Raw genomic sequence first — 25,933 nt, forward strand, 5'->3', positions numbered from 1 at the left:
CCAGAATGTGCTGCCCTTTAGAGGGATGCTGACAAGCCAGAGAAGTGGGCTGAAAGAACCTTGTAAAACAAAGGATAATGCCAAATCCTGCACCTGGAAAGGAATAACCCCACGCACCAGGACAAGCTGGAAAGCAGCTTTGCAAAAAAGGATCTGTGCAGCCTGGAAGACACCAAGTTGAACACGAGTCAGCAACGTGCTCTGGCAACAAAGAAAGTCAACAGCCTCATTGGCTGCATTACAAAAAGCATGGCAGAAATGTTGAGCTGTAATCCTTCCCCTCTACTCAGCGCTGTTGAGATGCACCTTGAGCACTGTTGCCTAGTGCTGGGCACCTCGGATCCTGTGTTTAGCTTTGGGATCCTCACTACAAGAAGGACATTGAGGTACTGGAGTGTGTCCAAAGAAGAACAACAGAGCTGGTGAAGGGTCTGGAGGACAGGGATTACAGGGAATAGCCTAGTTAACTGGGGTTGTTAACTGGGGAAAAAAGGAATGTGAGGGGAGACCTTGTCACTTTCTACAACTGGACAAAAGAAGGTTGTAGCAAGGTGGGGACTGGTCTCTTTACCCAGGTAACAAGTGATAGGAAGAGAAGAAATGACCACAAGTTGTACCAGGGGAGGTTTAGATTGGATATCAGGAAGACTTCCATCACTGGGAAGGTTGTCAAGCACTGGAAGAGGCTGCCCAGGGAAGTGGTGGAGTGATCATCCCTGGAGGGATTTAAAAGATGTGTGGATGCAGCACTTCGGGACATGACTTAGTGTGGGGTTGGCAGTATTGGGTGGGACTCAATGATTTTAAAGGTGTTTAGTAATCTAAGTGATTCTATGATTCATATGAAAAGAGCCTGAGTGAGCTGGGACTGTTCAGCCCAGAGAAGAGAAGGCTCAGAAGTGATCCTATCAATATTTTAAAATACCTGATGAGTGGGAGTACAGAAGATAGAGCCAGATTTTTCTAAGTGAAGCCCAGTGGCAGGACAAGAGGCAACAGGAATAAACTGAAATACACAAAATTTCACCTAAATATAAGCAAAATGTTTGTATTGTGAGAGTGACTGAGCACTTGCACAGGCTACCCAGAGAGGCTGTGGAGCCTCCATCTTTGGAGATACTCAAAACTAAACTGAACACAGCCCTGGACAATCTGCTTTAGCTGACTCTGCTCTAAGCAGAGGGGTTGGACTAGAAAATTTCCACAGGTCCCCTCTCACCTCAGCCATTTTGTCACTCTGAAATTTCTACACAGATATGTTCTCTAAGAACTGGTAGAACAAAATAGTGAGGAGGTTTGGTGGATTGATGGTAGATAAGAGTCACACTTCCATCTACATGCTTGCCCACTTGCCCTGTCCTGTCCTTTGTGTTCCCTCTGGTGTTCCTCACTCTCTTTGTTTTGTCCTCCTTCATCTGCCAGGTGTTTTGGTAAGAATGTCATACTCGCTAAGTGTGTTTTCATAGAGGTGCCCACAGCTTGGCTTAGAGGCTGAGCCGGGCCCTGCAGTGGGTCTGTGGGAGCTGGCTGTGCCCAGCATGGGACAGCCCTGCCCTCTCCTCACAGAGGGCACCCTGCAGTACCCCACTGCAAACCCTTGGACACGGGCACCCAGTACAAGTCTCCATAACCCAGGTACTTCTTAACTGTTTCCCTGATGACCACGGACACTTATTTTTAAGTAGTCACTTTTTGGTTTTGTTAACAAAACATCTCAACCTATAAGATTTCAATGTCCTAAATCTGAAAACTAAAATATGTCTCATTTAAATGTCAAGTAAACCAAGGCCCTGTCTGTGTAGCAACACCGGGTTAGATTTTAGCATCTGCCAACCAGCATCACTCTATATGGTTCATGCCATGGAAACATGCTTACACACACTTCTCAGGAGCGTGTTTAAATCCTTCTGAAGGGGATGTGTGTTTCAGCAAGAAGCAGGTGCTATTCCAGACCTGTCACTGAGGCAATCTTTCCTCACATGAAGGGAATTTTCTTGCTTCAGTGCTGCAGTCTACCTTATGCAGGTTACTAAAAACAGTAGGAACATTTCGTCATTCCTTTTCACATTACGCTCTTCCCAAACACAGCACAGAGAAGTCTAGAAGCACCTAGATGACAGTGAGATTAAGACACCATTTCTTCTTCCTTCTCTCATATATATCATTATGAAATATCCCTCTCATTAGATTTGCTTTGCAGATTTTTGGTATCTGAGCTAATCTGAGGAGCCAAGATAAAGCAAGAAGCCAAATGTATTACCTTTGCCAGACTCTGCATTCTACTGCAAAACATCCACATCTAGGATAAATTTATATTTTGTGTTTGTGATAGAAAAAAAATAATAAAAAAGATGTATCTAGGAAAAAAGTAGGTATTTCAGGCAGTCATGTACTAAATGTACTCTTTACTATCAACAGAAGTTGAATATTTAAATTTAACTGATTATGTACAGTGTAGTCCATAATATTATTGCAAAAATGAACCTGCACAGATTGGTAAAATATCTTTCTTAGGTAAGTTCACTGGTTCGCCAAATTTATGCAATAGCTTGCACTTGAAGAAATAATTCATAGGCTACTCCAGGTCCAGAATTCAGTTACTTTAAGATAAATTTGTAAACAGAGTTTTTCCTTTGCTAGATGTAGAATACATAACTTCTTATGCATAGTTCTCAGTTACTTTTGGAAGAACTGAAAGATCATAGAAGAACAGAAATAACTTAGAAGAACACTAGAAACAAACCATTTTCTTCTGCAGCAGAGAAGGGACTGAAATATTTCAAAATATATGTTTAGCAGTATGACTAATCACTCACAATGCTGGAAGGACAAACTCATATACATAAAGTAAACCCAAGCTTCTGCTGGAATTATCAAAAGCATTTTGACACCACATCTAATTTCTGCCATCACAGCAAATGCAGAGAAGCAGACTGAGACGAGTCCTTTCCACAGTTTTCAAACATGGTCAGGAGTACAGAAGTGGAACTTTTGTGAGAATAATTAATGTAGTTTTTACATATAATGCATTGTTTAGCCTTGTGCTAGATACAATTTAAGCCAAAAGCTTTTCAGATTATAATTATCCTGTTATTTTTGGGTTTGTCCGAGAAGGTGCACCTTGCTGCACAGTGAAGGACCAGGACAAGACACAAAAATTGGAAATACTTGACTAGACAGTCAGTCATTCAGATAAGTGTATACAAATAGAAATAAAAATGCCTAGCCTTAAAGAAATTCCCTCTTCACATGGATATAAAAATGTGCAACATCTGGATATTTTAAATGTGATGAATCCAAAAGAAAACTCAATAGCTGACTTTAATCAGTTACCGTAGATCATTATGGTTCATGCATTACTATTCCACTTTCATGTCTGCGTAATTCCATTTAGATCAATAAGGCTAGATTGGAATAAAACACAATTATGATATTTGTAAATCAGGTCCCTTATTTTTGACACACTTCAGCTTTTTCTGAAAGCTCAGATGATTGGTGCATGTTATATAGTTTTATTCAGAAGAAATTTAAAAGAATTAAAATACTCGGCATGCTTTATTATTGGAATGCTTAGTGTGTCACCTAAAGGAACCTACAAAGGGAGATGACAAGCCTTGTCGACTTTTTCACAGTAATCACAGTCCTGATGATATGATGCTATGAAATTACAATATCGCTTAAGATAATAAAATGCAAAAGTCTTTTTTCGATTAGGAAAGAAAAAAACTATTTGTGACATTTATGCAAGAAAGGAGTTATTTCAACCAGGTAACCACCAGTTCATTAGATGTGTAATCAAGTGTAATAAAATCAAAGTCTGTCAGGGTTTGATGTTGCACATTTTCCAAAATTCATACTATTTCAGCTACATTCTTCCCACAAGCTTTACAGATTTTCCAAGGGTTTGCCAGTTCATTTAAATATCTAACATTAAAACAATAGAAACCTTCAGACCCTTACTTCAAATATTGACTTAGAGCATTCAGATCTGCATTTTTTAGCATACTTACGGTCATTGCATAATGGTCCACTAAAGGATGTCATGCTACAGTCACAGCTGAACCCATCCCACTGCTGTAGGCACACTCCCTGGTTTGCACACGAATCCTCTTGGCACGTTGTGCTGGGCCCTGATGAGAACATATAATAACAGGACTTGGACTTTCTTCCAAAGGAAGGAATTTCTTCCTCTATCGCATTAACAAACATCTCAAATCAAACGAGCAAAGAGTTACCAAATAAAACACACATAAACTTGCTGATTATGTAATATTAAAAAGGTGGATTTTGTTTTAGGTTTAAGATTGATACGTCAAACAAAGAAGAATGAACAAACTGAAGCAGAGTTATTCCAGGTATAGCAGGAAAGTTAAATTTTTTGTGAGTTATTTGTATAATCTCACCTCAGATCATTAACTGACTATATGTTTTCTAAAAACATTATTTTGTCCCAGAAACACATTTCAACCAGCAAAGCCAGATGCCACAGAAAGCAAAAGCTCTGGGAGATATAAGGAAAGACTGGAAAATAAAATTAAAATCAAGCCAAAACCAAACATCATAAAATGGAACTACTCTGTACAATGCTTTAATAGCACAAAGTATTTTAAATGCTTTAGGTCTGAAATTAAGAGAGGCTTGGGATTCTTTGGCAGGAATGTAGGCAAGTACTGATTTCACATGCTTCAGAGATCCCATGCAGGTTCCTTTTATTAAGGGAAAATGCAGAAAATCAGACTATTAATGAACTGGCATGCCCAAATGTGACACATACATGAAAAACAATGCTACTCTCTTTCTAGAGAATCATAACTAGACTACTGAAACATAAAGAAATCGGAAAAGGAATGATTGAAGTACTAAAGCAATCACTATACAAACACATTCAAGACTGAAAGCCTTTATGCAAGCTATACTGGAAAATGCAGATTCATGTAGCTCATTGATTTTAGAGGTGTGAAAGCCAAAATCTGAAACAACACACCATACTTTATTTCTGAAAGGTACAGAGCATTCATTGCAGAGATCCCAACTGTGCATTGGGGGTTTCAGTCTTGTGGTATACACACAGGGCTATCTACCTTGCAAATCAGCTTTCATCAATGCAACTTTGTCAGCAAAATAAAAAAAAAAAAAAAAGCAAAGTATATTAAATGTTAGTAAGCAATATTGAAATGGCAGCAAACACAGAAAAAAAAATCATTCAGAGTAAAGTGCATGCTGCTGTTAAAGAGAGAAAGAAACACCATATAATGCAAACAAATTAATGCTAATAGCCATAAATCTCCAGGCAAGCCAAAATAAGAAAGCAGTAATTTGCCAGCATTTTACTAGAAATATAATGGTTAATTGAGCTGATGACATGTAATGAAGGAAAATTAAAAGTGGTTTTGTTTTTTTTTTTCTTCCTTGGATAGATATGAATGCATTAGCATGGGAAACACATGGCTAAACCTGACTAGCCATTTGTCATGTTCAGATAGAGTGAATTCAAGAATAACTAGGATCGTCTTCCTCTCTGGTCTTGCTTTTTTCCATCCCTTTCTTCGTGGGGACTGAAATACAGACTATGAGCTACAGATTACTATGAATTTACACACACAGTTTGTACTGACTATATGCAAGGTCCTACACCTGGGTTGGGGCAATCTGCAGTTTAAATACAAGAAAGAAGACGATGCCATTGAAAGCAGCCCTGCAGAGAAGGACTTGGGGGTGCTGACTGATGAGAAGCTCAACACGAGCTGGCAATGGGCATTCGTAGCTGGAAGGCCAACTGTATCCTGGGCTGCATCAAAAGAAGCGTGGACAGCAGGGTGAGGCAGATGTTTTTCCCCCTCTACTCTGCTCTAGTGAGACCCCACCTGGATTACTGTGTCCAGTTCTGTAATCCCCAGCATAAGAAGGATATGAAACTGTTGGAACGGGTCCAGAGAAGAGCCACAAAAATGATCAGAGAGCTGGAGAACCTCCCATAGGAGGACAAGCTGAGAGAGTTGGGCTTGTTCATCTTGGAGAAAAGAAGGCCTCAGGGAGACCTTACAGTAGCCTTCCAGTAACTGGAGGGGGCCTATGAGAAAGCTGGGGAGGGATTTTTTACATGTAGAGATAGGACAAGGGGGACTGGCTTTAAACTGGAAGGGAGAAGATTTAGATTACACATCAGGAAGGAATTCATGATGAGGCTGGTGAGGCATTGGCACAGGTTGCCCAGGGAAGTTGTTGATGCTCCTTCTCTGGAAGTGTTCAAGGGCAGGTTGGATGGGGCCTTGAGCAGTCTCATTTAGAGGAAGGTGTCCCTGCTCATTGCAGAGGGGTTAGAACTGGCTGGGCTTCCAACCCAGCCAAAAAAAAAGAAAAGAACTCAAAAATTATTTCTGAATTGTTTTGGAGAAGACACATCAATATGCATTCAGAACTCCTACTGCTAGCCATTGATGGCAGGGCAGAATTGCTCTAAAGACTATATAAATATCCCAAGTCAAGTAGAGAGAAAGCCACTTAACCCTTTTTTCACATTACAGGTCCTTCAAAGATCTCAGTGTGGGATTTTCTTTTGATTTGTCAGTATTTCTGAAAAATCCCTATCAATATGATTAAAGTCAGTTCAATGGGCACTTCCTTTAAATGAGGTGCTGCTCAAGTACAGCTCTGCACAAGGGTCTGAATGATCACCAGCACGATTAGCAATGATGGCACTATAGGCTGTAACCGTGTTTCAGCAAAACTGGCTTTAAGCAGCCTGATCCAGTGGAAGGTGTCCCTGCCCGTGGCAAGGGAGTTGGAACTGCATGGATTTTGAGGTACCTTCCAGCCCAAACCATTCCATGATTCTATTATTCTAATAATAGTAATAATAATACCACAACTACCCATAACTGGTTGACTGCAGTAGGCAGACATAGCATAGCGGTTTCCTTTTCTGTGAAAATTAGACATTTGGGCATTACATCACCCTTTTTGGAGCTGGGGATTATAATGACAGAATGCCGTAGCTGACAAAACAAGACACATTTTTTTTTTCTCACCAGCTTCTGCTACTCAAACTTTACAAAGCTGAAGTGAAAATATCTGTAGGTGTTTAAATGTTATATATGCATGCATTTATTTACACTTGAGTTATGCAATGTTAAATTCCCTCATCTTTGCAAAAGTAGAGCAAAAGTTGCAAGGACTTAAAAGTACAGAAACTACAGGACTCTGTGGGCATATTAAAAAGTGCATGTTAAAATACACATATTAGGAAAAAAATAGATCTCGTTAAAAAGACAGGGGTTTTACTTTTTACGAGACTGATTCTTAGTACTATGGGCTATAGTAGTCATTATTCAAAAATTGCCATCAAGACTAGCTTACATGTAAGCATTTCTTTTAATAAAAGTAGTTTGGGGTTTTATTTTAAAGAACAGAGGAGGACTGTTTACGTCAGTAAATACCATAATACCTACCATAACAGGTTCATATTTTCCTATATATATTACAGAGCGAAGCTATTCAGTAAAAATACCGTACATACTCTTCGCAAGCACTTTGTTTTTGATTCATGTCCTATTTAAACATTATAATTTATTCCATTTTCACTGAAGACTTTTTAATTGACTGGATTTGAACACTCATTTACATTTGTCTTGTACATTCCATATTCTGTACAAGAAGCATTATTAGGTAGCATGTACAATATTTTGCTAAATATTGCAAAACCAAATTTCACCAAGAATCTTCACCTAAGTTAATACTTAGACACTTTTCATACGCTTCATTTAATATACTAATTACATTATATATGCACATGCATGCACACAGGGTATTTTCCTCCTAATACTTTAAAAATATTATTTGTCATTCTATAATTTCTGTAATTCTGCTTTATTTAAAGTGTGTAAAGAAAGTACAATGGATTTGACATGAGTTGACACAACCTGGCTCTGTTGTTCGCTGCTAACAATTCGAAGAGTCACTTAGCATATTTCTGTTTCTAGCTGCTTGTTTCTAAATGTTCTAGCCATTGAAAATTTGTCAACAAGGTTGATTCAGTCAAGAGTAAATTCTATTAAATGCTCAGTGATCAAGAACAGATATATGTATCGGTTACTTTGGAATGCAAGGCTTACAACTTGCCACACCAATCCCATGTGTGGGTTTGCAAAAAATGTTTCAAAGAAAGAAATTTTAACATGAACATATGACAGTGAATTTATTGAGAAAAATCAGCCTATCAAGAAAAAAAAACCCTATCAGATAAAATTAATTAATACGTCGTAGGTTTACAGTAAGAGAGAAAAATAGCTTTCACCCCAGGGTTCAGGTTTTTCATACCAGAAAGGTGGGAAATTCATAGAATCATGGTATGGTTTGGGTTGAAAGAGAAATTAAAAGATCATTCAGTTCCAACACCCCTGCCAAGGGCAGGGACACCTTCCACTGCATCAGGTTGCCCAAAGTCCCATCCAACCTGTCCTTGAACACCTCCAGGGATGAGGCAGCCACAACTTCTCTGGGCAGCCTGTGCCAGTGCTTCACCACCCTCATAGTAACAAATTCAACCCCCATAAGAGTCTGAAGAATATTAAATCTAAGTCCCTCACTTCTCAGGAAAGGTTTTGCAGCAGGATGATGTCTTAACCAAGGACATATACCCACCAGTACAGTCAGCTCTCTTCACAACTGAGAGTGGCAGTGACTAACACTTATTGTATTGGAATTACTTCTGCTGCTGTCCTGAGCTCTTTGGACTCAATATCTCAGAGGACTTACGGAGCTTGTGCATCCCATTGCTGTACAAGATAGATGCAAGGATGCTCTGCTCTGTAAGCACGGAGACAGTCCTGTCTGCACACAGCAGCAGAGCTATGGGCAGGTTGAAGCAAGTCCTAAATTTGCAAGCGATTTAAATCATATTTTAGGTGCCAGAATGGAGTTTTTTGTACATCTGATCCATGGTCTGCAGGTCAACCAAGAAGACTTGAAGTGAACAGGCAAGACAGAAGAGTTAACTACAAGGACAAAGCAGAAAGGCTGGAAGTGAATATTTAATTCTACATTGTTAAAGATTTCCTTCTGTGTGCAAAAGACTTTCGATGAGGCAGTTCTTTGGAAGCCAGGCAGCCATCTAGTTTGACCACTTTCCTTGTGTCAGATGGCTTTGGAATTGAAAAGCTGACTCTCCACCAAAAAGGACAAAATTGGTACAGCCTTTATTAAATTGTTGGTAGCTTCAATAATTCACCTATGGCTGAGTTGTGCCACAGGTTTAAAAGGTGAACTCAAACTCAAGGCCTGTGGCAATGTTTCTTTGAAGTACATAAAATTCATTTAGAAAACTACATAATTTCAAAAGAAGCTATGAAATGCATAATGGAATGAAGCTGTGCTTTGACTCTCTAAAGGGATGGTGCAGGCATGGAACTTACTAACTTCATTCAGAAAGTAGAATCAAATTCTCTAATCTCAGTGATAGATTAATTTCTACATATTTTTTCCATTCCTGATAGGAATAGGTAGACACTACATTTAATAAGTTGTGAATTTTACATATTACTATGCTCTATCAAAAGAATATATACTGTTAACTGACTGTAGCAGGTAAAGAACAAAATATTTCCATATGTGCAAACTTACTGTAAGGCACAGCAAAAGAGGAGAGAGAATTTATCCACCAGAAAGCTTTATATTGTGAGACTTGAGGAAACCCTGCTTGGATTTTTTACAATGTCTGTTTGCAAACTTAGAAAACTTGATATCAAATTCATCAAGATTCCAACATGAAATTCTACAGTGTCATTTACACATTTTTCTCTCTAGAGAAGAATGGGACTTTGAGAGAGGGGAGAAGACATAAAATTGAACATAACCATAAAATTCAGAATTATGTGAATAAAATATATATTCCGGGACACAGAATTGATTTAAATGATTCCATAAATCATAGAACATTAGTGGTATTAAGTGACAGGTAGAAAACCAGCTAGAGATTGATATACTTGAATGACAAATACAGCTCTTCTAATTCTGGCCTCACTTCAAATCCATGCTATTCCAGATGGGTAAATAAAGACATAAAACATGTGAGATAAAACATATTTGGCCGTTACTGGTTTCTGATAGGAAGGCTCATGACAATACAAATCTCGAGGGGGAGCAAAAATAGAGAAGATGGAAGGTTGATCTCAAATAGTTTCATAAATTAGCCTTGAATTAATCAACTCAAAATGCCTGCTTTATAAATAGAATTAATTAGCTAATGTTTCAGCATTAGCTAGTGCCCAAGCATTACGAAGATATAAAGGGCTTTATTGATGCCAATTGTTATTGTTTCTATCATTAATTAACATACATCAGAATTAAACAAAATGCATGCAAAATATCTTGTCACAGGAGAAGGGTAGGACATATATTAAACATTTAAGAAGTTCTGTGTTCTCAGGTCAATCTCTGCGTGGGGCAAGAACAAACTTGCCTCCACAGTGCTAAAACCCAAGCAGTCTTTATACAAGAAAGGGTCAAATGATCAATTGTAAGCAGGTAAAATACAGTCTCTCCATGTCTGGAGCATTTACATCAACAAAACTCTGCTGGATTCACAAAATACTGTCACTATGATATTAAAAAAATCTAGATATTTAATACCTTCACATCCTCTTTCTATTTGCCCATTGCAGAAGAGAGCATCTGAGATTAGATCAGGGAGCCTGCCATTCAAGTCAACGGATGCAAGGCAGCCTTGGAATCCTTCTTTGGCGTGTACCAGTTTGGGCAAGGACTTATACATTTCTTTGGCCACTCCTCCAATATACAAATCACCTGTAATGGAGAAATAAATATCAGATACAGAAGACAACTTGTAGAATCTTCGACCTGCTTGTTCTTCTTGCTTTTTTTGTGCTGAATGACAGATATCGCAAAAAAACATTCTTCCAAAGAAAAGTAGAAGAAAACAGTGAGGGCATATATGACATGAAAATACATTGCAGGACTATATTTTTTCAAATGCATATTTAGAATTCACATTGTATGAACAATCAGAAGTACCTGGACATGTTATTTATTAGCCAGATCATGTATACAAGAAATGCGTATCTGTTTCATAGATGAGGATTCAGTCACAGCACCTACCTTCTGAAACGCATCTAGGAGCAATATGTGTTGTTAGCTGAGAACCTGACCACAGATCATCCCAATCAGAGATCCAGTAGGTTGAGATAAAAGGCAGCAAATGGGGTACCAGATCCATCTAAAGTTCATATATCCTGAAGCATCCATTTGAAAGGGTTTAGAAACACACAGAATCATGAAATGGTTTGGGTTGGAAGGGACCTTAAAGATCGTCCAGTTCCAGGCCCCTACTATTGGAGGATTGGAACTAGATGATGCACATCTAAGGAGAAACTTAGGGATACCATTGTTTAGTGGTGAAATGACCTGTTCTCCTCACCAAAATTCCTACCCTGTGTCAGTCCTATGACAGCCTGGGAAGTTGGATGCCTTTAAAATGGCAAGAAAAATTTTATTGCCAAAAATATATTATAAACAGCTCTCTTTGATGAGCCTCAGGCAACTTACTCAGGACTGAAAACTGATGTTTTTCCTCCTTTGAGCAATTCATGGCTCTGTGATTTACTTTGCAAGGATAGAACTACAAATTTCTGTGAGAGGGGATACTTTCTGTCTTAAAACAATTCAGGCTGTGCTTTTCATGTGTTTGGGGTCTCTGGTGGGCAGAACATTGATCTTTCTAACCAAGATAACCTGTCTCCCTATGATGTGCCTTAAGTGTCAGGCTAGAGGTTTAATGAGGTGTTTTCCAAACCCATTGCTGAAGAAATTAATCTGAGCTCTGCTTGGCCAGAGAGGGGAAGCACGCTCAGCGTGAATACAGCCCTAGCTAAAAGGCTTTAGTCCTTCTGCTGGCAGGCAAAATGTGTTTGATTCTTTCAGTTACAGAAAGGAATAAAGCCACGTATGAGTTTACTGTCCTGCTCTGTTATCCTCTAACTCAGGAAAAGCAGCCACCTTGGCAAGCTTGGTGGAAGTGCTCTGAGCATGACCCTCAAGGCACACAGGAGGAGGACCCTCTGAGCTTCCAAGAACCACTGAACGTGTTTAAAGGACGGTGCTTATGGGGCATCCAACTCTCAAGCATCACCCAGTAAAACAATTATTACCTATCTATGCATTAAACTACGCTGATGACAAGTTTTGTGCTAGTATAGATTTTCAATAGACTGAATATATATTTTCATCTACATTGTGGTTTTTCTTTCCAAAGAGTGGTTTTGCATCACCTCAAATGCAAAACTGTTCCATTTCCTAAGCGTTTACCAAGCAGATTTTATAATGACAGATCTCATAATTTACAAGCTATCATCACTATCCCATGCAGCTAATTTTAACCTCCCTTTTATCCGTATAAGCCACAGTCACACCTATTCCTGGTTCTCCTGGCATACTTGCTTGTTTGCAATTTAGTGCTTGTTGCAATGGTTTACAGTTCGTTTGCAAGGAAATGTCTTGAAAAAAACAAATATCTATCTGACTGTGAAAAATTTTTAGTCACTACACACCAGCCCCAAAACTCTATTGTATTTGAATTAGCAAGATGGAGATAAATAGCTTAGAATGTGCATATTATTAATCCTAAAAGCAACCCAATTGTAAGTCTTAGCAGACATTATAGCATCAAGTAGTAAGAAACCTCACACTTTCTCCATTCAATGTAGACCATTTGAAAAATAAGATATTGCTTTCCTCTAAAGCTTTGAGGCACAGTATAAATCTCAGAAGCACAACATTAGACGTAACAGATGAAAATATCGTGATCCATATGTTCCCACAAATAGAATGTAATTCATTCACAATGGAAAAACTTGTCTATTTTTTAACTAGCTGAACAGAACACAAAGTAAAAGCTCTTGTCTCATGATAAAGTTTCTTCATCTTTTTCTCAGGTGGGACACCTAGGAAGTAAAACTCTTCCAGGTTTCCTGAAGTTCAGTGCTCTCAGTCATAGTCAGCACAGAATACAGAGATATAATTCATCTCAATTGATTCCAATGGACTTAAAAGAGGAAGACTCCAGAGAACAATACTAAGAAAACAACAGCTATGCTAAAAAGATTAAACCTGGTCAATTGGACATGACAAATGCAACCTCTTCTTAAACCTCCCAACATGTCTAAACAACCATTTTTATTCTGTGATTGGTTAAACCATTAAAACTACAAACTTTCAAATTGATTCCTTGTTAATTCCTAAGATCCATCCCTCAAATATACTGAGGTTGCTGTATAGAATCACACAGCAACTGTCAGTTGTGATGAATCGCCAGTAGCGGTCCAGGTCGGTGTGCTGGCATGTGAACCTGCACTCCAATTACTTGCTCCTGAAAATATACACTAGAATGCATATGAGATGATCAAAGGAATGGAGCACCTCGGCTATAGGACAGGCTGAGGGAGTTGGGGTTGTTCAGCCTGGAGAAGAGAAGGCTTCTTATAGCAACCTTCCAGTGCCTGAGGGGGGCCTACAAGAAAACTTTGGATGGACTTTTTACAAGGGTATGTAGAGATAAGACAAGGGGGAATGGTTTTAAATTAGAGTGGGAGAAGATTCAGACAAGACATTAGGAAGGAATTCTTCGTGATGAAGGTGGTGAGGCACTGGCACAGGTTGCTCAGGGAAGTTGTGGATGCCCCATCCCTGGAGGTGATCAAGGCCGGGTTGGATGGGGCCTTGAGCCACCTGGTCTAGTGGGAGGTGTTCCTGCCCATGGCAGGGGGGGTTGGAACTGGATAATCTTTAAGGGTCCCTTCCAACCTGATTCTGTGATTCTATGATACTGTTGAAGATACTGTTTCCACAATCAAAGACATATTTGGAGTAATAGTTTGACTTTGTTAAGTTTCAAAATGACTTGCGTTCTGCTTTTACATTAATATACTACACTAATACATACCATGTGCATTGAGCAGTCATATTGACTATTAAATTTCACCTTTTATAAAGCATATACAATTACTTTTTATGACTATGGGCTAAACTTTTCTCAGATTTAAGATCAACCGTGGTTTGAGTTTGCTGCTGATGGCATAAAACCATACTTTCTCTCAGAGACAAGATTTTATTATTGGATAGGCTCAAAAATTAAAACTCAGATTAATAATTTTTTTTTTAAAAGCTACTTAAATTTTTTCACTTGGTTATTTTCTCATATCTGCCATCACAAATGTTATTGACAGCTCCTTTTATTTAAGTTAATCACATGCTTCATTTTCACCTTCATCTCAATGAAGTAGTTTCCTACAAAAGTCAATCCATTAGAAATTCAGGCTAGATGGAATTGCAGAAAATGTCAATGAAAATATTTGTGTATTGAACCCATTTAAAGGGAGGTGCTTATGGGAACATACAACTCTCAAGCATCACCCAGTGACAAAATTCTTACTCTACCTATGCATTAAATCCTCACTGATGACATGTTTTGAGCTAGCAAAATTGTTAAAGCTTTTCCCTTTTCCCACCAAAAGAGATCAGAGTAATCAACATGGTATGACACAAATTCTCAGGTTTTCTCCTCTTTTTTCACTTCTTATGGAAGCACAGCTTTACTGCTGGAAATGTTACACACTCTAAAACAGGATTAATCCCTTGTTGTGTATCTGCCTACTCACCCGTATGAATTATGTGTAAATTATTTCATTAAGTAAGGTATCTCAGTTCAGCAGATCAATAGCATGAGATTATGGCACTATCTAATGCAGCTTCTATCTTTTACTTTTTTATGTTTTAGCAGAGACAAGCCTTTTTAAAGTATGCACAAAAAGAGATATACTTTTATTACCATGCTGATCTCAGTTTCTGGAACAAAAATTTAGCCATTAGATTTCATGCAGGTATTTTATTCTGAAGTTTATTTTGATTTTTAAATGTATTCCTGAGTAAGATTCCATGTTTGATTTTTTGGTTTTTTTTTTTTTTTTTTTTTTTTAATAACTGTCCTGATTTCCCTTAATTTACAAAGGAAAAATCAATTTCTATAAAACATATCAAGTGGCATAAACAAAGTAGAAATAGTTGAAGTAGCAGAATGCTCTAAGATTTCCTTCTGATCTCTGGATCAGGGAAGATTGTTTCCCCCTTCATTGTCCTGAGGCCAGTGTTTCTCACTAGCATGTTCACCGGAGGCCTGAGGAACCAACTGGAAGGCAGCACTTCCAGAGCTATGCCTATAAATCATGGAATCATTTAGGCTGGGAACATAGCAACAATAGGACTGGTCAGTTATACCATTGGCATTGGGAACGAGAAGAGTTTAGTGGGTTTAATTTGTATCTTTTACAAGTAACAAAGATCTTATTGTATTAAAATAGGAGTTTTCCTATTTACACCTATGTGCCTCTTTTCTGCTTTAAGAAGCAAGTGAATTTAACACAGAAACAGCTTGCTAGCTAATAAATGAATGCAAGTTCTCAATGTATTCATTATTGGAATCACACTTATGCAAAAACGCACAGAACACCAAACAACAGTGAGTCACACACAACTGTTGGTGAAACAAATACTGCCAAATCCTTCTGTAATGACCCATCTTTTTTTATATCCCGAGTCTCTCTTCTTCAAAACAAGAACTTTACAAGTATTAAACCAAAGAAATGTAAAATAAAAATTGAAGATGCTGTTCTATTTATTTCTTTTCTGAATAAGTAGCAGAAGTATCGTATCATGTGGCACTACTGACGATGCTAACAAGTCACCTCATAGACTTTCCTCCTTTCCCAATCCTGTAAATCCAAGAATCCTTACGTTATATGTGCTGGTGGGCCAAAGAGTATCCATCTAATTTAATGACTACTGTTGTCTTCAAACACTAGTAGAGAGGGAATTAATATCCACGTGTTTATAATGGCAACAGCAACACATAAATCCTGCTCAGGGAACAAGTAGTTTAACCAGGGTATCTTTAGGCTTTTTTACTCTCCAAAATATGTATGTTTTTTTGGACATATCTGGTGTTCTTTTCTTGAACGCTATTCTTTACATGAATTGAAGACTCTTCATTCAAATATAGTTCCATGAATGAATGAAAAAAAAGAAAACCAAGGAAATGAAACAATAGAATGAATTGCAGCTTGGCTTTTTCATAACCCATAAAGACAATAACCTGGAATGTTTTAACATGGCTGCACAATGAAATCTTTAGATCTATCACTTTCTCCAAAAGCAGACATTCTCCCCTCATGGTGCTACTTCCACCTATCCTCCTAATTTCCCTTTCATTTTAAAAGCTGTTTCTCTTATTTCTAATGTGACGTTGTACTGAATAACCACTGCGGCTAAGAACAAGAGTGTTTCTGTAGTGTACAGAGCAGTATCATTCCCCAAGGAAAAGATGGATAGCCCTGGCACAACATAGTGGCTTCTGAAAGGACAGTAAGCATTTCTGCAATTCCTTTATATGATATATGAAAATACAAATGAACATCTGGCTGTGGTGAAGTCAAGGTGTCAAGCACACTTTTCTCCAAATATGCTGTTTCAAAACGATCTAGCATAGACCAGATTCTTCCCTCAGGCAGGCAAAGAGGAATAAAGACTGCAAAGAATGAAAATATCATAGAGAAAGGCTAATCTCAAAAGAAAAAAGTGCTCACTTTCTTCACATCCTTCACAAAACAGATGATTTGCTGTTATGACATGGATAGAAATAGTGTTGTAGTATCTTAATAGTTGAACAATGAAGTACCAGGTGGAATTTGACACAAGAAGACCCAAATAACCCCAACTCATGGTACATTTGAGACAACTGAAATGTGAAAATAAATTACTCTCATGCAAGATGAACATGCAATGGCTTGAACCCAACAGAAAACACCGTGGTCTTCAATCAAGGGACATAGTCTCAAATGAAAATGTCAGGTAGGTATTCAGATGCATTTGGCATTCAATGAAATACAGGAGCCTGTTTATCCTTAATGACCTTCTTGCTTCTCCAACAAACAAAATCACCTACCTGCCCTTTACTTTTTGCAATAGGCAGAGCGGAGTGGTGACTTTTCTTTCAGATATGAGGTTTCAACATAGACTTCAGGAAAGGAATTGGGCTTGAACAGAGAATGAGTGGCAATTCCAGAGTCACTCTCCACTTTCATTATTCATGACTAAATGTTTAGATTTTGTTCCATACTCTTTCCCCAAAAAAATGATCATTTAAAAACGTAGAAGAAATACAATTATTCTTTTTTGAACAATCAAGAAACCTGCTGTGATCAAACCAAATAATAAACTGAAGGACAGTTGACAAAGACATAAATGATGCATCCACACAGCTTCTGCAGCACATACGCTCCAGCATATGGCTTTTCAAATCTCCCTTTACAGTAGAGAATGTGCATTTGCTGTGCATTCACAGGCCTGTTTGGTGCTAGAGCCAAGCATGACTGAATTTTGTCTACCACTTGCAAGAGCACTTGAGGGAAGACATGAATGTATAAACTTAGTGGTTTATGCCGACTTATTCCCTTCAAAGAGTCCATTCTGTAGCCTCAGTATTGATTTGTAGTTGAAGTCTTTTGGTTTGATATGTATTTTTTTAAGAAAAGTAAGCTCTTCAAATATTTTTCCTGTTGGAGTGATGGAATTCATCACTTTTAGACTGTCTCTCACTGTAGAAGGTAAAGGGCAGCTAGTTTACTTGTCCAGGCTCTGCTGAATTATCTGTCCTTTCAAACATATTGGGAAAGAGGCTGGAACACATGGTGTCTTCCATCTTCCACATTTCCTGTACTAATAACCAAGCAAGGCAAAATGATTACAGGCAAAAAAAAAAAAAGATTTTATGGGTTGGCAGTTCATTCTTCTGGAAAGGAATATAGAAAGGGATCTTTTCAGCACTGCCTTCAGTATCTTCTCTAACGCCCCATTAAAGTCATTTGCAAAAAAGAAAACACCAGCACTGAAATGCTGGCACTGTGGGTATTTGTTAGCTATCTTTATCGGCGTATATAACATTGTATTTACTTGTCAAGAGAATTTAAATTTGAAGATATTTCCTCCCTTGGCTGATACCGTCCTTTGCACTTTCATTGTAGCACCACACCCTAATCCACATCACAGAAAAAAAAACAAAACAAAAAAAAAAAAAAACACAGTAAGGACTAAGAGGTACCAGAGAGAACTCAGAGTTGATGGGTGGACCAGGTAGAGCACCCTACAGATTTCTCTTGCCATCAGATTCTATGGCACTGGAGATATACCTGCAGAGGGATCCAGACATGCTGGATCAATGGATGACACTAATTCTATGCGGTTCAACAAGGTTCAGTGTTGAGTTTTGCACTTTGGTCACAACAACCCCATGCTTCAGGGCTGGGGACAAATGGCTGGAAAGCTGTCCAGTGAAAAATGACAGTCAGTACGAGAAATACAATGAGGGGCTGGAGACCTTGTCCAGAGAAAGGCAACAAAGCTGATGAAGGGTGTGGAGAACAAGTCCTCTGAGGAGCAGCTGAGGGAACTGGAGCTGTTAAATCTAGAGAAAAGGAGGTTGAAGGGAGACCTTATTGCTCTTTAGAACTACCTGAAAGGAGGTTGTAGTGAACAGGAAATCAGTTTCTTCTCCCAAGTGACAGGCGATAGAATGAGAGGAAATAGCCTCAAGCTCTGTCATGAGAGGTTTAGATTGGATATCAGGAAAAATATTCTACATCAAAAAGGTCATCAAGCACTGGAACAGGCTGACCAAGAAAGTGGTGGACTCATCAGCCCTGGAGGTATATAGATATGGTGCCTAGGGACATGGTTTAGTACTGGGTTTGGCAGATTTACAGTTGGACTCAATGATCTTAAAGGTCTTTTCCAACCTAAATGATTCTGTGGCATCTCTTCTTCTTTCCTCCTGCCCTGAAGATTAGATGAAAAGCACTGGCAATGAAAAAGCTTAAACAGATTTAACACCAAAGCAGTCTGCTTGTCCAATGAACTGTGAGGGAAGCTGATGATGCATGTTAAATATTAAATAATAAAATCTAATTGCCATATAAAAGTGTGTGGTGATCCATCTTCCATTGATCAGCCGCTATGCCAATTACTCTGTATAAGGGGGATTGTTGTGGAGGAAAGATGAGGCACTCAATCACATCAAATATCTTTCATTTCTTTCCTGTTCAGACCACTTTTGTACACGGTACACACCTGAAAAATAGTCAAAAATCTAACAAAACAGGCATTTTCATGGCATAGTATACTCAGACTTCTAAAATAATTTGCTCATTCTCTGCTTCAATAGCCAACACATGCTCTCAGAAGAACTTGTTTTCCAAATAGGGAGGAGTCCCATCCCTGGGGTCAGGTTGGATGGAGCTCTGAGCAATGATCAAGTTGAAGATGTTCCTTCTCACTGCAGGGGGTTGGGACTGGATGATCTTTGTTTTAGGTCCCTTCCAACCCATTCTATGATTCTATGAATTCTCCGAATAAAGCTACCAGAAAGCTGAGGTTCAATGCTCTTATTTCAATGTGCGTTTGCAGGTGGAAACTTTTTATCGAACATTGCCAACTGCATGATCAAGACAATCACCTCCAAACTGAGGATATTACACAAAGCAGCTTTTTTTTCAGAAAAAAAACCTCTCAGACAAAATACCAAGATCCATAAGAATGAAGCTCTCATACCCATGGCAGCACATTTTGAAAACAAATTTAAGATGTGCTTCTTGGCCAGAGAGATGCTAGGATTCCTAGCATCATAGAACGATTTGGGTTGAAAAGAACCTTGAAGACCATCCAGTTCCAACCCCCCACCATGGGCACGGACAACCTCCCCTAAGTCAATTTTTTCCTAGTCCCTGGCCTTGAACACCTCCAGGAATGCGGCATCCACGACTTCCCTGAGCAACCTGTGCCAGTGCCTCACCATCCTCACAGAAAACGTTTCTTCCTAAGATCTCATCTATATCCCCCCTCTTTCAGATTAAACCTGTCCCCGTATCACTCCCTGATAAAGAGCCCCTTCCCAGTTTTCCTACAGGAAGGCTACTATAAGATCTCCTCAGTGCTTCTAGGCTGAACAAGCTCAATTCTCTCAGACTGTCTTCATTCAGAGGGAAGTATTTATACTGCATCTTATACTATCCTTAGCATAACTTGTACTTAGTATTCCAGAAGGGCTTGAAATAAATTCCACAATCAGCAACATTAGTAACCTTGCATGCCAAAGAGCTGGCAACTCTGTACATTTGTATCTGTGTAAGAGACCAAAACAAGCAGTGTAGAAGCAGGACACAAGAAGTTTCTCTCACCGTGGAGTGTGCTGAAAGACTACAGCAATGCTGCTAACTTCACAGAGCTCAGCACAAACACTAGGGTATTTTCTTTAATTTTTATTTAATCCAAAAGTATCTGGATCAAACAGATCCAATCAACTAGATCAAATTTTTAATTTTTTCCCCATCTAATAATTTTGGATAATTTTCTGAAGGCTAGTATTGCCAAAATTAAATAGCATAGTTGTTTAGAAGCAGAAGATGACAAGTTACCAAGAATCACCGAATTGTAATATCATTGAGTCCAACTATCAATCCAGCCCTGCTAAGTCCACCACTAGAACATGTCCTCAGGTACAACATCTACCAGTCTTTTAAACACTGCCAGGGATAGTGCCTCAACCACTTCGCTGGTCAAACTAATTCAATGCTTGACAACCCCTTCAGTAAGGAAATTCCTCCTAATATCCAAGCTAAATCTACCCTGGTGTATCTTGAGACCATTTCCTCTTGTCCTGTCACTAGCTACCAGGGAGAAGAGATCAACCCCCAACTCATTACAATCTCCTTTTAGCTAGTTGTAGAGAACAATAAGGTCTCCCTTAGCCGCTCCTCATAAGGCTTGTGCTCCAAACCCTTCACTAGCTTTGCTACCCTTCTCTGGACATGCTCCAGCATCTTAATGTCCTTCTTGTAGTGAGAAAGGAGGATAAAGGAATTTGCATTAGCTGAGGCTGTCCAATCTCCTATTGTTAATTTGCCTATCTTTGCTACATAGGAAGTCTCAAAGAAGAGATTACAGTTTTAAGATCCTTATTTTTGCGTCTCAATGCTATCAGGAAGACATCAGCAGCATTTGGCATTGTCTACTCCAACAGGTCACATTAGGAATATCTATTTACTGTTGACAGTATTTGGAACTCTGCATTTGGAACAGAACGTTATTTCTGCATGAAGAGTACAGAGCCCGCTGGCAAGGTCATTGCAATTATCTCCTACATATTTAAAAAATGTAAGCGTTAATACAAATCTGTGTTTTTACATAAAATACCTTTTTTTTTCTGTGCTTCTTAATGCTTCCTTTCTCAGTAATAGAAATTCGAAGGATCACTGCCACTGATAGAAATTTTGTAACATAGAGAAGAACTTATAAAGCAGCAATAATAACAATGTGCTCAATATAAAACAAGAGGGACATATATGAAACTGAAATAATTTCAATTTCCATTGCTGGAACAACAAGTCTTCTTTATGATTAAGATTAATTTAGCTCAGTTTTGCATAGCATGAATAACCCACTTTGATGGGCAAATAAATTACCAATAGGTTAAGCAACTATTACAGATCATCAAGGAATATGCTAAGGCCAGTGATCTACTGCTAATTTAGTTCATTGCATCAAAAGTTTACAAGGATGAAATAATTTCCAAGTGAGTCCTTATGTACATGGAAAAAGTATTTCAAGTGCATTTGCAAACCTGCTGAGCTGATACCAGAAATCAATATGATCACTTTTCTTTCAAATGCCACAGACTAGGCTGTTCTCACATTATTGGAGAAAACAGCAGATGCAAAGGTAAATGTATATAACAACAGCACCCACATGTAACAAAATAATAGAAGAAAGCAGAGACCAGTGAAAAGCTACAGATACAGAACAGACAAGAGATCCAGACAGGATTTTTAAATCCAAGGAAGCTCTCTTACGAACAGCAGCTTTTGAGGATGCAGCGATATAACAGCACAGGAATAACATAGGACTTACAATGGACTCTAAAATTGATGTATGGGGAGTCCATGTGGAAGAGAATAAGAGAATGGGACAAGTTCAAAGAAAGCATGGGTGTCAGTTCAAAAATAGTTTTAAAGACATATGAAATGCTACACAGGCAGCAAAAAAATAAAACCAAAAATGTTGAATTGGGTAGGATATTTTAGCTCAATATCATAATTAGGATGACTTGCAGTTCATCGTAGAGGATACCTCACAGCTACGAATTTGGAACCGAATGGGCTGTTGAAGTACTGAAACTACCAACTCCTAGAAAAGTTTGCAACTATTTATTGTTAAATCTAAAACAACAGCATCATTCCTTAACTTTTCCTTTTGTGTGAGTGTTATATATTTTCAACTCTTCATCTCAATTTATAGATTATTAAAATGCTAAAATATTTTAACTGTCTGACTGTCATTCTGAGTAGATCCTTGCAGGTTTTGGTGTGTTTGCTGTTTAAAGGAAGTAGGTGAAAACTTCGGAGATTAAAATAGTGCCTATAGTTGTAGGAGAGAAGCAAAAAGAAGATAGAAACCTGGTAGGCAAGTGGATACTAAGTCATGCTTGAGGACATTCCTTCACCTCGAAAGCAGACCCCTTAAGACCATAAGAACACAGCATCAGGTACACCAAGCAAGAATTCCCCTGCATCCAACTGTTTCTATCTGTGAAGCCTTCAGTTGTAGCTATACTAACCACTTGAGCGCTAGAATTATAGTATCATCAAGATTGGAAAAGACCTCTAAGATCCTCCAAGTCCGTCAGCCCAACCTCACTCTGTCTACTAAACCATGTCCCCAAGTGCCACATCTACACATTTTTTAACACCTCCAGGGATGGAGACTCCTCCACTTCCCTGGGCAGCCTCTTCCAGTGCTTCATCACTCTTTCAGTAAAGAAATTTTTTCTAACATCCAATGTAAACCTCCCCTGTCACAACTTGAAGCCATTTTCTCTCCTCCTATCACTTGTTACTTAGGAGAAAATACCAGCAACCACCTCACCACAACCTCCTTTCAGGGAGTTGTAGACAGCAATAAGGTCTCCACTCAGCCTTCTCTTCCAGACTAAACAACCCAGTTCACTCAGCTGTTCAGCTGTACTGAAAGCAGAACAGGGAATCTGCTCATGAAATACAGGAAAGCAGATCTGCTGTGTAACTGGATGTTGGCAGGCTTAAGCTGCATTGCCACTACTGTTCAGACTCATTTATCTTCACGGGTTACCTGCTAGAGCTGTGCCCGAGCACACATTGCTAATTTTCTCTGCTAGGAAAAATGACACAGTTGTTGGAATCCAAACATAAAACTATTTTCATTCATTTAATTGCCTCCAACTTAAAATCTACCCATCTAATTGCAGCAAGAATAGAGCTGGAGGGTTTAAGATGGACACTCACTCCAAGCCACTGAAATGGCACCAGAGGTTATGCTGGGGGCCATGTCCTTACTAATGGGGTTTCAATGTTACGCAGACAAATCCTACACCCAAAACCAATTATATAATGGAAATTATCTCACATGCTTTTATGGTACCTGTCTGCTTTCTCAGACAACTGTGACCAGGTGCAGGCTCTGCAGCACTATCTGTGTCATATCTTCATACTGAATTCACTGTGTATTTGCAAAAAGCTACATACATTGATTTCTCTTTCCAGGATTAGCTTTGATTTCAGCATCTGAGATCTGGTAATTCTACAATTACCCAGAAAGTCTGCAGTTTCTGTATTATGACTATACATCTATATTTCACCTAATGCTGACTCTGGTTAAACAGAATTATTGATATCACTACCACGAAGCATAATTTGGAATTTGCTTTGTTGCTAGGACTAAAGAATTGACCACAGCTGCCTATGCCAGTAAAATGTATGGAGTGTTTCCAGCATAGAGATACGTCACCATAAGAAACACTGACAAAACAGAAAAGAATGAGCTATGGGAAAGTATTTCAACTGAAAACAAGGAAAGAAAAAAATAATAATGAAAGACATTTTCCCCTCCTTTTTGGCCTGCTGGCTAAAATGTATTACCTTGAACTCCCCCAAAACTCCAATGAAAACCTGTGCTGTGCCCTATTTAAGGAAGCTGCCTGAGCAAAACAGAATACATTAAAAAAAACCAGAATTAAACAGAGTACCATGAGAAGACAGTGGTTGGAGACCCTCTGTACACTAGAGCAGTTTGAGAAAGATGCCTGCTAAATATTATTGTATTGAATATGTCACACGTTATTCTGTTACCAGCTATCATCAGTGGTGAACTACAAAACAGCATCTAATATAATTCCCCTTCTTCCCTTCCAATCTCAGGTTGGTGTTTCATGCTTTTCAGTTTTTTTCCACTGGAATTCAAGGTTAGAGAATGCACTAGCTATGGATACGCTTTCACTTCAAAAGGGGAAAGCAAAAGTAGAATTTTCAAAGTAAGGAAAACAAAGGAATGTTGGATTTCACAGGTTCTTCCTGCTGAGCTGGCTCTGGGAAGCACCAAGCAGTGCGTTTAGTGAAATCACAGTGCCCTCTGGTGCTGTCATTCAGTACAGTGCTCAAACTTGCTGCTTTTATTAAAGAAAGCAACATAGCAAACCACAGCATTCATGAGGAAAAAACGTGCAATAAAATGACTATATTAACCTAGTTACCAGTTCTTAACAGGATTTTTTTTTTTTCTACTCACGTCTAATTAATATACTAGGAACAAAACAGATTAAATATGTACACATACGCAAAAGTAGTACTTATAGAGACAAATTTGAAAGAATAAGGTGGATATCTTCTCTAAAGCATGAAAAACAACACTGAAATATTATGTTACCTACATAAACATAGACCATATTTACAAGAATGAAATAATGAGAAAGAATGCGGCACAAATTTCAAATACAATTTTGAGAATGGGGCCTGGCCATTCAAAAAACTTTAATTTGTAAACCAGGCATTTCTGACTAAAAGGCTCCTATTGAAGATTATGATATATAAAGATACAGTTTTCACATTATTTCCTACAGTCTTAATAGCACTTTCAAGGGAAGCAAACATGTAAAATGCCACAAAATCCAGCATAATTACTAAGGTCAGCTCATTATCTGTGACTCAGAGATAGTTAAAAGAAAAACCCAGCAAGGACTAAGGTCTTCATGGAATATTAATATCTACTTTGAACATCTGGCTTTTGAAATATTAAGTTTTCTTTGACTGCTATGAAATTTTGGTTTCCCTAACAAGAATTTTTATAGACCATTAAAACACGCAATACTTTTCCACATGACCAGAACATATTTATTTATGCCTGATTAGATAGGCAGCATTTAAAAAATACACCTACCTACATTCTTCCAAGAAGATATTTCCCTGTGATGGAAATTAGCTTTTCAGAAGCCCATCCTTATGACTAACTACTATTACTTATTTTAAAATATATATATATATATATCAGCGTTGCTTATACAAATGAACCTTAAGAACTCAGCTGAACCTATAAGATGTAGGTTTAGACCTAGAAGATGTAGATTTAGACCTATAAAACGAAGTTTACTCCACCATGAGTAAACACATTACAACACATTACATATTTAGGTGAGTACATGTTACGATTCACCTGGAAGCTTGTATTTATAACTGATTCACCGGAGGACTGTCACAGAAGATCATTTTACCTGCAAGATTTATTTATTTTTTATAATAAAATACTGCCTTGTATTTATTTTACAAACAAAAGGTAGGTTTTATGTGGAGTATTTAACAGTGGGGGACACGTCAAAATGTTCCCCAATTTTTTATAATAAAATACTGCCTTGTATTTATTTTACAAACAAAAGGTAGGTTTTATGTGGAGTATTTAACAGTGGGGGACACGTCAAAATGTTCCCCAATTCTCTATGTACCAATGATGATCAATTCCG

At 38.3% G+C, this 25,933-nt stretch overlaps 1 protein-coding gene across 26 annotated transcripts in view; it reads right to left on the reverse strand.

Moving 5' to 3' along the window:
• NRXN1 (neurexin 1) overlaps window positions 1–25,933 on the reverse strand; it is a 771,544-nt gene that overhangs the window by 394,516 nt on the left and 351,095 nt on the right. For 16 of the 26 annotated variants that reach the window (XM_054061852.1, XM_054061851.1, XM_054061849.1 and 13 more), the window contains 2 exons: window positions 10,627–10,800; window positions 4,011–4,130 (listed from right to left, as the gene is read on the reverse strand). In XM_054061852.1, coding sequence (XP_053917827.1) covers window positions 4,011–4,130; window positions 10,627–10,800 — 294 coding nt within the window. Of the gene's footprint in view, window positions 1–4,010; window positions 4,131–5,081; window positions 5,109–10,626; window positions 10,801–25,933 lie in introns of all 26 variants that reach the window. The other 10 variants (XM_054061836.1, XM_054061828.1, XM_054061834.1 and 7 more) reach the window with 1 other exon arrangement.

This window comes from Cuculus canorus, chromosome 3 (genome assembly GCF_017976375.1).
Source record: "Cuculus canorus isolate bCucCan1 chromosome 3, bCucCan1.pri, whole genome shotgun sequence".
NCBI classification, from domain to species: Eukaryota; Metazoa; Chordata; class Aves; order Cuculiformes; family Cuculidae; genus Cuculus; species Cuculus canorus.